Source organism: Peromyscus leucopus, chromosome 2 (assembly GCF_004664715.2).
Source record: "Peromyscus leucopus breed LL Stock chromosome 2, UCI_PerLeu_2.1, whole genome shotgun sequence".
In the NCBI taxonomy this organism is placed as follows: Eukaryota; Metazoa; Chordata; class Mammalia; order Rodentia; family Cricetidae; genus Peromyscus; species Peromyscus leucopus.
In genome coordinates this window covers 131,318,678-131,334,107 of record NC_051064.1, presented here as the reverse complement: position 1 = coordinate 131,334,107, position 15,430 = coordinate 131,318,678, and the positions used below count along the sequence as shown (strand labels likewise).

The window sequence follows — 15,430 nt, the reverse complement described above, 5'->3', positions numbered from 1 at the left end:
TAGTGATCCTTAACAAATGCACACATAAGAAACACCAGGGAGGCCTTGAAAACATACATTAAACTCAGCACCGGAGATTCTGATTCAGTGGGTCTGTCTGGATGCGAGTCAATCACTTGTTTCTTACAAAAGCATGGTAACACCCAATGGAGACAGGAAATACTTAACTAAATGTTTTAACCAAGTACCACAGAGGCACAAGAATATCCAACTCTGAAAGAAAGAAGGATCTAGCGATGGCTACCAGAAATGAAGGCACTTTAACAGAAGCTTGAAGGAGATGCGGGGTCCTGTCTTTGAACATTCAGCCTCCAGTTGATAGCACTGTTTGGGGAAGTCTAGAGGGTGCCTTGCTGGAGGAAGAATGACCCTGGTGGCTGTCTTTGTGGTTTCAAGGCTGAAGGCATTCCCACTGCTGGCTCAGTCTGATTGGGGTTCAAGATGTGTTCTCTCAGCTTTCTGCTTAGGCTGCCATGCCTGCCTGCCATAATGATGATGGACTCTTACCCTCTGGAACCATAACCAAATAAACCCTTACTTCTAGTAAGTTGCCTTGGTTATGGTGATCTACCACAGCAACAGAAAGTAACTAATACAGACTCTAAGACAACATAGCAGAGATCCTTAGATCCTTACACACCCATGTTTCTTGCTGCACTATTCACAATACCCAAGACATAGAAAGCCTAGAAGTAAATGACAGATGAATGGATAAGGAGTACATGGCACGAGCTGAGTGTGACCCTGCATAGCTATGATCTCAACATTTGAAGAAAGAAGAGAGGGATGAGTTTAAGATTGGGCTTGGTCACATACCTAGTTTGAAGTTAGCCTAGCCAGCAGAGAAGGGAGAAAGAAAGGTAGTACATATACATAACTGTATCTTACCAGCTAAAAAATGAAATTCTTTTAACATTTTCAGACAAAGAGAAAAACCAGGCACAGAAAGATAACGCTGCACGGTCTCCCTCACATGTAATGTCTGTATTTAACCCCAAAGCCCCAGTTTGCTTTTTGTTTTTTCCTTTTGTGTTGTCTTGTTTTGTTTGTCTGTTTTTTTTGAGACAGAGTTTCTCTGTGTAGCCCTGGCTGTCCTGGAACTCACTCTGTAGCCCAGGCTGGCCTCAGAGATCCGTCTGCCTCTGTCTCTCTGGGATTAAAGGTGTGTACCACCACCACCACCACCACCACCACCACCACCACCTGAATGAATTTTTCTGTGTGTGTGTGTGTGTGTGTGTGTGTGTGTGTGTGTGTGTATTATATATATAACCTTAAAATAGAGGATTATGAGAGAAAGGTTAAGGAAGTTCTAGAGACAAGGAGAGGATAATAGAGTCTATGTCACAAGAAAGCAGAAGGGGAGAAAGAAGAAGGGCAGGGAGCAAAAAACAAAGTAGAATGATATCTATTGTAAAAATACAAGAATAAAACCCATTACTCTCTTTGCTAGCTTAAAAAAATTAAATTAACAAAAAATAAAATAAAAGGTGGCTTGGTGAGTGAGAAAGGAAGAAGGCTTAAAAGAAAACTACAAAAATAGAAATGCATTGTGAACCCAGTATCACTGAGCACTGGAGAGGAAGACAGAGCTCTGTGTTCCAGGCTAGCCAGGGTTACACAGTGAGACCATCTCAAAAAATAATAATGGATTAATTAATTAGTTAATTCATTAAAAAGTCCCATGTGAAAACACTGCCCAAACTATTAAAAATGCATATTTTTGACGTGGTTATAGATTCAGTACAACTAGAGTGGAGCTAGTGAGGAAGTGGAGAGGAGAGCTGTACCAAAACACCAAGCAGGGCCTGCTGGGCTATGTGGGAGGAAAGCTGAAGTTTCCCTAAATTCAAAAGACAACACAAAGAAACTGGCCAGCTAAAAGGCACACACACACACTTACAATCCTAGCACTAAGGAGGACTTCCACAAGTGCAAAGCCAGCCTAGGCTACAAAGCCAATGGTAATAACCACAGGGCTAAAAACATAGTGAAGATGACAGGGTGCTTGACAGATAGCAGGCAGCAAGTCCAATGTTGAATCCCAACAACACACAAACTGGGTACTGGAAACAGATGCCAGTAACCCGAGCACTCTGAGAGATGGTAACAGAAGAAACAAAAATGCAAGATCATCTTCTGCTATACCTTGAGATGGAGTCCTGCCTGGGATACAAGACACCCTCAAAAACAAAAAGCAATACAGGATGAATAAAATAAAATTAGACAAAATGAGACATGGGCAGACCGGCTGGCAGACAGACGGTCTTGAAAAGGTTTTATTTGTGGCTTCAGGAAGGACTCCTGTTACTGCCCTTACAGTGTACTCAATAAACCTGTTCTGGTTATGTTTAGGTTTTTGTTTTTTGTTTTGTATGGTTTGGTTTTTGGTTTTTGTTTTGTTTGTTTGTTTTTCTGAGACAGGGTTTCTCTGTGTAGCTTTGGTGCCTTTCCTGGAACTCACTTGGTGGCCCAGGCTGGTCTCGAACTCACAGAGATCCGTCTGGCTCTGCCTCCCAGTGCTGGGATTAAAGGCAGATGGTAGGAAAAAGAAAAGGGAAAGAGAACAGAGGAGAGCAAAAGGGGGAAGGTTCTATTCTGGGCTGGAGAGAAGGTTCAGTGGTTAACAGCACATACTATTCTTTGCCAAGTACCTGAGTTCAATTCCCAACACCTGTATCAGGCAACTCACAAATGCCTGTAACTCCAACTCCAGGTAATTTTTGATACCTTTCTGACCTCCTCCTACATGCACGTGCGCACGCACACACGAACAAAACACACAGACACACCAACAACAACAGTTAATAAAATTTATTAAAAAGATGTGCTGAAGAGATGGCTCTGTGATTAAGAGCACTAGCTATAGCTACTCTTCCAGGCCCTGAGTTCAATTCCCAGCAACCACACAGTAGTTCACAACCATCTATAATGAGATCTGATGTCCTCTTTTGGTGTTCAGGCATGCATGCAGGTTGAACACCGTATACATAAATAAATCTTAAAAAAAAAAAAAAAAAAGAAAAAAATTTAAAGCTCTATCCTGCAGTAACATTAAAAACAGAGGCTAGAGAGATGGCTCAGCGGTTAAGAGCACTGGCTGCTCTTCCAGAGGTCCTGAGTTCAATTCCCAGCACCCACATGGTGGCTCACAACCATCTGTAGTGAGATCGGATGCCCTCTTCAGGTGTGCAGGAAAACATGCAGATAGAGCACTCATATACAAGAAATAAATAAATAAATCTTTAAAAAAAAAAAAAAAAAAAAAAAAAGGTGGTGGACACCTTTAATCCTAACACTTGAGAGGCAGAGACAGGCACATATCTGAGGCCAGCCTGGTCTACAAAGCAAATTTCAGGACAGTCAGAGCTATTACGCATAGAAATTGTCTGAAAAAAAAAAAAACAAACAACAAAAAAAACCACAAACAAAAACAAAAAACAAAAAGTACAACTAGTCACATATAACTACATCAACTGTGACAATTTACATGAGCCCCACATTTCCCCACTCAAGTTTTCTCATGCCTAAAAATGAAAGTGATAAAAACTTACATAGAGGGCTGAGCTATGTTTCAGTGACAGCACTAGCCTGAATAAAGGCTAGTCTAGTCTGCCCAGTTCTATCCATACCACCACCACCAAAAAGAAAGTAACCTCTATGAAGTTCATATATGTTTGGAGGTTCCAGCCATGTAAGAATACAACTATTCTGGGATGGTATGTGAGTATGGGTTATTATTTCTATAATTAAACACACAAGAACACTATAATCAGCTGGGTATACAGCTCAATGGGTGGACTGTTTGCCAAGAACGTACAAACTCCTGGGTTCTGTCCCTCACACACAACTGGACACAGTGGTACTAGGGAGGTAGACGTAGGAGTTCAATGTTATCCACTACATACTGAGTTTGAGGTCAGCCTGGAATACAGGAGACTTTGCCTCCCTCCTCCCAAGAAAAATGAATGAATAAATGAATGCAAATTATTTATCTAAACAAAGAATACTACAGCAAACTGCCTGCAGATGTTACTGAATCCACTCAGTCCATCCCTGCAACCTAAATACATTCAATATATTGCTAACTTTTTTGTTTGTTTGGGGTTTTTGTTGTTAGGTTTTGGTTTTCTGTTGTTGGGTTTTTTTGTTTTTCAAGACAAGAGTTTCTCTGTGTAGCCCTGGCTGTCCTGGAACTCAGGACAGGCCTCAACCTATAGACCAAGCTGGCTTCGAACTCAGATCCTTCTGCCTCTGCCCAAGCGCTGGGATTAAAGGCGTGAGCCACCATGCCCAGCTAAAAGCCTATTTTCTAGGAAATGAACCAACAGCTCAATACAGAGCTACAGAAGTTCCCATTTGAAACCATTTTGTACTTCCCTCCCCCCTTCATAAAACCAAGTTTCTTCAGAAGACATAAGCAGATCCATTATTTTGCATTTTCCAAGACTTCTGACTCTACATAATAGTTATCTCCCTAATCTACAAATGGGAAAACACAAATATGAATTAATAAACTCTTTAATGAGTAAAAAAAAAACATTTTATAGTCATCAGCAAGTTTGTTATTTTTTAAACACTATAATAGAGGCTGGAGAGATGGTTCCACAGTTAAGAGCACTAGCTGCTTTTCCACAGGAGCCAGGTTCAGCTCCCAGAACCTATATGGCAGCTCACAACCACCTGTTAGCTCCACTTCCAGGAAACCCAACATCCTCTCTGGGCCTCCATGGATACCAGACACACAAAGTTTTCATACATATACACAGGCAAATACTCACAGACATAAAATAAACCTATTTTTAAAAAGAAATAGTTGCTGTCAGAATGTAAAAAAAAAAGACAAAAATGAAAAAAATTTACTTAATAAAAAGAAAAAAAATAATAAAAATTAACCTGAAAAAAGAAAAAGAAATAGTGATACTGACAGCACCAATGACTCCCCTGCAAAGCTGGGGACCAAACCTGAGTTACTCAGAAAGCACCACCACTGTGGGACTCCACTTCCAGACCCTGGATGAGCCCTTCAAACACTGGGCTAACCCAAAGAAAGTAGTCACAAAGAACCAGAGACTACCCAATTTCAAGTTCTCAATAGGCCATCCACAGACTAGATTAGGCTGGTGGCTACCCAGGGCTGGAGAGTAAGTGCTAGGGTGTGAGATCTACAGGTGATGAGAATGCTGACTGGGATGACAGCAAGGCAACTATGTGAACAGCCAGCAAGTGCTGAATTCACACTTTAATTGAGCAAACTCTATACAACTTATTAATTGTACTTATTAAAAGTACTTCAAGGCTGGAAATGTATCTGGGCAGCAACCTACTTGCCTGATATAAGCCAAGTCCTGAGCTCCATCCTCATTATCTCCAGCAAGTAAATAAATAAATTCACATGACCTATTGCAATCTGTACACCATTTGCACAATATTCCCAGCAGAGAACAAAGTACCAGGACAGCTACACACTGAGTTATAGTGTGACTCCTTATATCCAGAAGAAACTGAATGAAAACACAGCAAAGAGGTTTTAAAAAAAGGTTTTTTTTAAAAGAAAACTACCAACACACACACCCTTAGCGTCTCCCACTTTCTTGACACTGTGCAACAGTACCTTGTACCTGAGTGTGCATTAAGATTTTTAAGACTAGCCGGACCGTGGTGGCACACGCCTTTAATCCCAGCACCCGGGAGGCAGAGGCAGGCGGTCTCTGTGAGTTCGAGGCCAGCCTGATCTACAAAGCGAGTTCCAGGAAAGGCACAAAGATACACAGAGAAACCCTGTCTCGAAAAACCAAAAAAAAAAAAAAAAAAAAAGATTTTTAAGACTGCTATCTAAGCAGTCTTCCCAAAAACTGCTCCATAAGTCTTCAGCAACTGCAGCTACCTGGGAGAGCCACATGCAAGGATGTGTCTACCACACAGAGGTGTAATCAAAACAGGAGCAGGAGCATCTCACTGCTTTACACCCTACAAGGTACCTAGACTGCATTTCTCACTGAGATTTAAAACATGTCTCCTAACTGCTGTGTTTTTCTTAAGAATTTCATGGCCCTGGGCAGTGGTGGCACATGCCTTTAATCCCAGCACTTGGGAAGCAGAGGCAGGCGGATCTCTGTAAATTCAAGGTCAGCCTAGTCTACAAATTGAGTTCCAGGATGGCCAAGCCTACACAGAGAAACCTTGTCTAGGGGGAAAGGGAATTTTTTCATGGCCAGGTATGGTGGTATACATCTTTAATCCCATCTCGGTGAGTTTGAGGGCAGCCTGGTATACACTGCAAGTTTCAAGCAAGCCAGAGTTAGGTAGTGAGATCCTGTCTCAAAAATTTTATATTCATTACATTCTCTTTTCTTCACCAGACAGATGCTCAAAGCAAACTGTAATTCTGGTATACATTATTTCTGTGTGTTTTTAACTTTGAAACAGGGTCTCCTTGTATAGCCTAGGCTGTCCTTGAACTCAAAATAAATTGTGAATTATGTCATTTTATTTTCCACTGTGACATCTCACTGCCATCTATCATAATTTCTCCTAATACCTTACCAAAAGCTTTCTGAAACAATGTGTTGCCCAGAGGGCATACACATCAAGTTCATAGCATTAGGACGATATTTGATTGGACTTGTATGTACACACGCACATGCCAGGACCACTGGACCCATAACTCTTCAGAGTATATAATCAAAGGACTGATGGTCATCCTTGTAACCAAATACCTAATAGTAAGTCTTGGAAGTTCAGAACACAAAAGATGAAGAATGTAGGGATAAGAGAATACAAAAAATGGAAGGTGGATTTAGTAAATTGCTACTGGCCCAAATGCTGAAGAACCTAAGCAATCTACCCCAAAAGTCCACTCTAATTACAAGGTGTCAGTTACTTCACAGCACTGGAGAGGAAGCAGGCATGTGCATACATCGTAAGATGGCCACACTTGATCAAAGAACAAACAGTACAGGACCACTGAGCCACTCCCATCTGTCATCATCCCCTTTAATGCCAATTTACAGTGAGCACCAACAGAGTCTAGTACCAAAGACCACAGGCAAATCCACATGAAGTATGCTCCATGATACTGTAGCCCGAACAGAGCTACTTAAGTCTGCCTGGATAACCCCAATATAAAGACCACAGTTCAACCATGGACCTTAAAATGTTCCCCTATTTCATCATCTACTTTACTGCCCAATATTTTACAGAGAAAATAGATTTCACAATAAGAATATAATAATCACATGTCAAAGATTTAACCTTTAGTTCTGCAAGATGAAATTTTCAATATTTGTCAGAAAAAAATTCTGAATCATAAAAATGACTATTAAAATATAGCTCATTTACACGAAAAGATGGGTCTTCTAGTTCTTTTCTAGCATCCTCTTATTGGTCATCTTAATGGCTTGCTACGGATGTTATAATGTGTACAACATAGCTGCTACTGATGTCTGGAAGCAGTGTCTGTCTGTCTGTCTGTACTTAATGGCTTACTTTACAACGCACCACACCCCAAGTTTACTTTCCCTCACTCTCCTCCAGAGCCTCCACTGAGTCCAAAAATAAGGGCTTTGAAGTTTCAAAATAAACCAAATATAGCAATTTTATTTAGGAAATCAAATTATGCAAAAGGCTCTATCCTTTTGTTGTTCATATGCGGGGCATGGGTTAACACAAGAATTTACTCTGAAGCCCAGCTGCCCTCCAACTCCCTATTCTTCTCCCTTAGCCTACTGAAGCCTGGGATTGGAGCCTAGATCCACCACGGCCACCTTACTTACAGGGGAGTACCTCCTATAGGTCTCCTTTTTCCTAAGAATGTAGCATATTACAGTCAGCTCTGACAGTGTATGACTTGAATCCCACACTCAGGAGAGACAGAGGCTACAGGATCTCTAGGAGTTTGAAGTCAGCATGGCCTACAAAGCAAGTTCCAGGCCAGTCAGAGCTACATATACAGATTCTGTCCTTAAAGAGCTCAGTATTATAAAGTGGAAAAGCCAAGTGTTGTATATATAGTATGTGCTTGTAATCCCAGCTACTCAAAAAGCTAAGGCAAGAAAACCTTGCGTTTATGGCCAACCTGGGCAAAATAGCAAGACTTCAATTTCAAAAACAAAATCAATTTAAAAAACTGAATGTAGCCGGGCGGTGGTGGCGCACGCCTTTAATCCCAGCACTCGGGAGGCAGAGCCAGGTGGATCTCTGTGAGTTCGAGGCCAGCCTGGGCTACCAAGTGAGTTCCAGGAAAAGCGCAAAGCTACACAGAGAAACCCTGTCTCGAAAACCAAAAAAAAAAAAAAAAAAAAAAAAAAACTGAATGTAGATTGGAGAGATGGCTCATCAGTTAAAAAACACTTGCTACTCTTAAAGACCCCAGTTTGGTTCCCAGCACCTATATGGCAGCTCACAACCTTGTGTTAACTCCAGTTTCAGGGTAGCTGATGCCCTCTTCTGATCTCTGTGGGCACTGTGTGTACTGCATACATGTCTTTCACTTACATGCAGGCAAAACACATAAAATAAACCTTTTTTAAAGGTTAAAATGTAGTATTTTTCACAAAAGTGAGGAGCATGAATCTAAAGCATTTTGGCACAGTAAGTAAAAAAATTCCACCATAGTCTGAGAATCTCACTGATGAAAAGCATTTTACCAATTTGATTTTATTTTTGTCCCATTATAACTGGGCATTAGTGCACACCTTTAATCTCAGCACTCAGAAGGCAGGCAGATGTCTGTAAATTCAAAGTCAACCTGATTTACACAGCCAGTTCAAACCAGCCAGGGCTGCAGAGACTAGACTGTCTCCAAAATAAAACAAAACAAAACAAAAAGAATAAAATGAAGAACAAATTGATCCATTATGCGAAAAAGTCATTTAAAAACAAAACAAGCCGGGTGATAGTGGCGCACAGTTTTAATCCCAGCACTCGGGAGGCAGAGACAGGCAGATCTTGGTGAGTTCAAGGCCAGCCTGGTCTACAGAATGAGTTCCAGGACAGGCTCCAAAGCTACAGAGAAACCCTGTGTCAAAAACAAACAAACAAAAAAAGTTGTTGGGTGGGTGGCACACGCCTTTAATCCCAGCACTCAGGAGGCAGAAGCAGGTGGATCTTGGTGAGTTCTAAGACAGCCAGGGCTATTACACAGAGAAACTCTGTCTTGAAAACCAAAAAGAAAAAAGAAAAAGAAAAGTAGAGGCTCAGAAAACAGATGCTAGCAAAAATGAATAACCCAGTAGTACAGTAGCAGGCAAGATCACTTCATATTGAGACAGATAAATAACTTCCCTACATTACTACTTAGACATTTACCCCTCATAAAAACAGAACTTACTGCTCATGGAAAAGAAAACAAGACTTCAGTCCCATTTTGATGAGACAACAGTCAACACCATTTGTATTTACCTACTATCAAGCTTATGGTCTCTCCCTTTCCAGTAAAGCAGTCCATTGGCCTAAGAATGCGCTACTTTACTCCAGTTAGTTCTCCAAGGTCCAGCGTGTCTTCCTAGGAAGGCAGAAGTCTACCTAGAGCTTGCACTCTGGACCCACACTTCAAAACTGTACCTACTGGACACAGTGGTAGCACGTTCCTGTAATGCCAGCACTAGGGTCTGCCTCACGACTACACTTCAGTGTCTTGTCTCTCACAAAAGGCTGTTAGCCACCCCACAGAATTGTAAGGATAAAATTCAGGAACTACAGAGTTCAGTGCCTAGAACTCTTTCACTTCTACCTACCTGACAGATCACACATCCTCTCACCCTCACCTGTAACAGTGGCTAAGCAGGGCAGGGTCCCTACCTAGTCATGTCCCTTTGTTCTAGTGTTCCTCCTGCTAGATGCTGGGATAACTTGGCCATCCTCATCTGTCTTTAAAAAACAAACATGCAGTGGTGGCGCATGCCTTTGATCCCAACACTCAGGAGGCAGAGCCAGGCGGATCTCTGTGAGTTCGAGGCCAACCTGGCCTACAAAGTAAGATCCAGGAAAGGCACCAAAACCAAAACTACACAGAGAAACCCTGTCTCCAAAAACAAAACAAAACCAAGGTCTCAGCCTAGCCTAAGCTGGCTTGGCACACACCTACCTGCACAGCCCTCCCTGTCCCCTGCACTCCTGTCACAGGATTTCTACCTCTAGCCTTGCCTTTCTGAGATAGCTAAGCTGTAAGATCCACTATGAGGGCAAATTAAATGGCTCCTGTTTTTGCCTCAGTTAACAAAAAAATTACAGAATACTTCCAGAGAAAAAGGCACCCAAAAAAAAAATAAAAAACCACAAGAACCTCTGCCCTAGAGTAGCTCAGTCCAAAAAGTAAGACAAATATCAAAACCAAACCAGACATGGCTGTCATCCCAGCACTCAAAAAGAGGCAAAGGATCCTTTCAAGTTCCAGGCCAGCCAGGGCTACAGAGTAAGATGCTATCAACTAAACCAGCCCCCCCCCCAAAAAAAACCATTAAGTGTGTTGATTCCCCATAACTATATATCAGCCATCCAGGGTTCTCTACCATTGTGCATTACTGGGGTACCCTCCCCACTACAGTGTGATGGTGACTGCTACTTCCAAGCCAATCACTCACTGGTTTAGAACCCTTGAGTAGTCAACAGGTTTGCTGTTGATTTCTAACTACTTTGCTAAACAAACTGCCTGGGAAATGAGATGTGATCCTTACGACAGGGATCACTACAGACAGGCAGAGTAAGCCTTAAAGAAACATTTGGTGACTTGCACAACCAGATCTTAAATCTCTCAGAGCTCTGCCATCAACTGATCCAGAGTCATTTGCTCACTATGCAAAAACTGTCCTAAGAGCTTGATTCTCCTTTCAGCTTTGGACAAGGAATGCCAATCTAAGATGTTTCAGATCTGTAACACAGTATTTGTTTTTTGTTTTTGAAAGGTTCAAGACAGAGTCTCACCGTGTAGTTCTGGCTGTCCTAGAACTTAACTGTAGACCATGCTGGCCTCAAACTCAAGGAGATCTGTCTGCCTCTGGCCTCCTAAGTGCTGAGATTTAAAGTCACGCACCACCAACACAGATTTTAAAAGCAGAGGTTATGGCCTCTAAACAATGTTTGGCCAAGTCAAGAGATAAGGGCCGTTTTCTGCTTTGCCTTTTAAAGGTGCCACCCAAACACACCTCCATACAGCATCTACCTACTGCATCCCATCTTAACCTAAGTTCAACATGTATACTACCTATCAAGTGTAATCACCTGTCTCCCAAACTTCCTTGTCCTGGTACTTCCTTGTTAACCAGGAACCAGCATCTATAATTCAATCCACAACAATAGGCATCCCAGTTCTCTATCTTTTCTGTGAGGTTTCTGGCAGGGTTAGAGTTGAAACCCAGTCCTCAAGCATGCTAAGCAAGCTTCTGCCACTGAGCAGTACCTCTGTCTCTCATGCTTATACCTCATCTGTGTCTGTTCAAGTTGTTACCCAGAACAGGCTGCAACGGCACACACCTGGAGCCCCAGCACTCAGGAGGATGAGGCACAAGGATCGCCAGTCCTAGGCCAGCCTGCACTACCTTACTGAGACAGTGCCAAAAAAGGAAGAAAGGAGCCGGCAGGGGGTGGTGCATGCACTCAGGAGGTAGAGGGTAGAGGCAGGTGGATCTGAGTATAAGGCCAGTCTAGTCTACAGAGTGAGTTCCAGAGCAGCCAGAGAAACCCTGTCTCCAAAAAAAATAGAGGGGGGGGGGGGGGCCTGGAGAGATGACTCAGCGATTAAGAGCACTGGCTGCTCTTCCTAAGGTCCTGAGTTCAATTCCCAGCAACCACATGGGGGCTCACATGATGAGATATGGCACCCTCTTCTGGCCTGCAGGCATACATGCAGGCAGAACACTGTATACATAATAAATAAGTAAATCTTTAAAAAAAGCAAAAAGATAGGAAGATTAGAGGGTGGGGGGCTGGAGAGATGGTGGCTCAATGGTTAGGGGCACTTTTTCTTCCAGAGGACCCAGGCTCAGTTCCCAAGTACCCCATGGTGCTGACAACTATCAGTAAGTACAGTCCCAGGTCATTTAACACCCTCACTGACTGACCTCTATAGACATTAGGCACGCACTACACACATGAGGCAAAGCATTCATACGCATAAAATAAAAAAGTTTAAAAAAAGATTCAAAAAGATTTTTAAAAAAAAAGTTGTCCAAGGCGCCGCACACCGCACGCCACACACACACACACACACACACACACACACACACACACACACACACACACCAAACACCCCCCACCCTTGTGATGGCACACGCCTTTAATCCCAGCAGTCGGGAGGCAGAGCCAGGTGGATCTCTGTGAGTTCGAGGCCAGCCTGGTCTACATACTGAGTTCCAGGACAGTCAGGGCTACACAGAGAGACCCTGTCTTGAAAAATAAAGGAAAAAGAAAAAGAAAAAAGGGGGCTGGAGAGATGGCTCAGCAGTTAAGAACACTGACTGCTCTTCCAGAGGGCCCAGGTTCAATTCCCAGCACTATATGGCAGCTCACAACTGTCTTTAACTACAAGATCTGACACCTTCTCACAGACATATGCAGGCTAAACACCAGTGCACATAAAAAAATAAATAAAAAGGAATGCCTTCTGATAAACAAGGTGGAGAAATGTAGTCCTAAAACCTAAGCAAACAAAAGCAAAACCATTCTGAGAAATACATGCCAGAGTTGAAATTAAATCATAAGAGGTAAAAATAATAATAAAAAATAAAGAAAAAAAAAGTTGTCCAATGGGGCTTGGTCCTTACCCATTTCTAATTAGAACACTACCAAGGTTACATAAAAGCCATTCCACACAAACAGTGCTGTCTAGAGAATCACATCTTGGCCTGGCATGCAAGGCCTTTTCCTTTACTACCATGTTCTTTTGCTGCAGCCTTATTAAAGACCAAAAAGGCTAGGGAATCATGAAAATTTCTTTCTTTTTTTTCCCAAGTTTTATTTTTGGTTTTTTGAAACAGGGTCTCAGTATGTAGCCTTGGCAAGTCTGGAACTCATAGAGATCCGCCCGCCTCTGCCTCCCAAATATTGGGATTAAAGACATGTGACACCACACTCAGCCCCAAGTTTCCTACATGCTAAAGTCTACAGACTAGAATATTTAAAAAAAAAATTTTTTTTTTTCAGAGAAACCCTGTCTCGAAAAGAAAAAAGAAAAAAGAAACCAGATTGTCCAGCTTGGGAGGCAGAGGCAGGTGGATCTCTGTGAGTTCAAGGCCAGCCTGGTCTACAAAGAGAGTTTCAGGACAGTCAGGGCTGTTACACAGAGAAACCCTCAAGAAATCAAAAAGAAAAAAAGATTAAAAATTATTTTCTGTTTATAAAAAAAAATTTCTTTAAATTTTTTTTAAAAAACAGAGCAAGTTCCGGGACAGCGAAGGCTATACAGAGAAACCCTATCTTTGCAGGAGGGACAGACCCCTAAGATACAACCAACCCTTACACAGGGCACTTCAGTTTAACTTCAAACAAACCTTAAGTGAGTAGCTGATTTCTTAATTTCCTCTACATTCAACCATAACATCTTTTATTTCAATATTCCTTTAATTTTCAATTTGTAACATCCATCAAGTTTAATTCTTCCTAGGAATTTAAGCATTCTCACATTGCTTCCAAACAGCATCTTAAAGATAAAAGTCATCCAAGCCCAATAGAAAGACTCTGCTTAAAAACCAAACAATTCTTGAAAGCATATCAATGGTGAAAACATATTTTGTTAGCAATATTCTTAAAAATGCATTGTGAACATTAAAACAGTCTTGAGATTTCTTTAGTGAATTTACTATATAACACCAGAATGGTAAATGACCCAGTGGCAATTACAATAACCAACCATTCTTTAAAACAAGTGACTCTTGATTACAACAAACTAAATAAGCAATCAAAGAGTTTGAGACAGTCATTGAAAGCAGACAGCCTAAGCGGACAGTGATTAGAAGAGTTTTAAAGCTGAAATAGGGAACTTTTTTTACCTGGTGTTCTGCATGAATGTTATCCCCTGTAGGCCATCGATGTTTGCTAGTATTATAGCCGCCTCCACCACTTCCTCCTCCCCCAAGCTGCTCACCATGCTGCCTCTGAAAGAAGTAGTCCACCATAGCGTCGTCCTGGGAACGGCCTGCAACTCCTATGGATCCTGGGACAGGGCTGGAGTGTGTCCCAGCTGCAAGAGCCTGATTTGCAGCTGGCTGTGGCTGCGCTTGCGACCCTGTTCCAGATGTCAAAACAACAGGCATGTTGGGATTAGCTGGTTCTTGAGGGTGATGTTTCAGGTGGGGGCTGAAAGAGTCCTGCCAAAGCACTGCTTTTCTCTTCAAGACACATGCAACGCTCATTCCACCAACACCTAAGAACAAACAGTTAACACATGTTTAATGTTTAACTCCATGTACTCCAGTACAAATGCTAAACAATTCCTTCTCTTCTGCAAGACAATCATGTATATAGAACCTGTGTCTACCAAGAAGACAAGTGTCTTGTAACAGTTTCCTGAACTGAGCCTCCTTTGAAGCTGCTGGGCCTGTATGTACAGGAATAAAGGTTGCTAGCAGCAGGTACTCCAGCTAGTGCTGAGTTGAGGGCACACTACTGTAACGAAGCCTTACTAAAAAGTAATGACAGAAAGACTAGAGATGTAACTCAATAACAAAGAACTTGTCTAACATGTACAAGGACCTAGATTTGAGCCTAGGACCACAAAAATAAACATATAAACAAAATAATATGGAATCAGAATGTAATCAATGACTTCCCTACTCAACTTTCTCCTTAAGCCAATTGTACTTCAGTCTTTAAATAAACAGCTTTGTTTTTTTAGGTGAAGTTTCATGTAACCCAGGCTGGCTTTGAAATTAATAGATAGCCAAAGTTGGCCATGAACTACTGATCCTACTTCCACCTCCTGGGTGCTTGAATTACAGGCAACCATTAACAGGACTGGGACCAGAAGCTTTTGAAATTATCATTAAGTTTATAGTCTGGAGGTGCAGCTCCATGGAGCAGTACAGTGCTTGCCTAGCCTAAAGAAGCCCTAGATTCAATCCCCTGGACTTCCCCCTACCCTCCAATTCAAATTCACTTCAAAAAATTTACGGCTGCAGCCAGGGTGGTGGCACACACCTTTGATCCCAGCACTCAGGAGGCAGAGCCAGGAGGATCTCTGTGAGTTCAAAGTCAACCTGCGGTACAGAGTTCCAGGGAAGGAGCAAAGCTACACAAAGAAACCCTGTCTCAAAAAACAAAAAACAAAAAAACCAACAAACAAACAAAAAATGTACAGCTGCAATAAACCTGTTAATAAACAAACAAAAGCCTATGGCTAGGGCTGGAGAGATGGCTCAGCAGTTAAGAGCACTGGCTGCTCTTCCAGAGGACCAGAGTTCAATTCCCAGCACCCATGTGGCAGCTCACACCTGTC

The 15,430-nt window shown here is 42.1% G+C and overlaps 1 protein-coding gene across 18 annotated transcripts in view; it reads right to left on the bottom strand.

Annotated features, from left to right (window-relative positions):
* The window catches only part of Pum1 (pumilio RNA binding family member 1), a 125,806-nt gene that overhangs the window by 105,851 nt on the left and 4,525 nt on the right, over positions 1-15,430 (bottom strand). For 17 of the 18 annotated variants that reach the window (XM_028887636.2, XM_037202980.1, XM_028887639.1 and 14 more), the window contains exon 2: positions 13,986-14,359. In XM_028887636.2, coding sequence (XP_028743469.1) covers positions 13,986-14,348 — 363 coding nt within the window. In that variant the 5' untranslated portion in view covers positions 14,349-14,359. Of the gene's footprint in view, positions 1-13,985; positions 14,360-15,430 lie in introns of those variants that run through there. The other variant, XM_037202982.1, reaches the window with a different exon arrangement.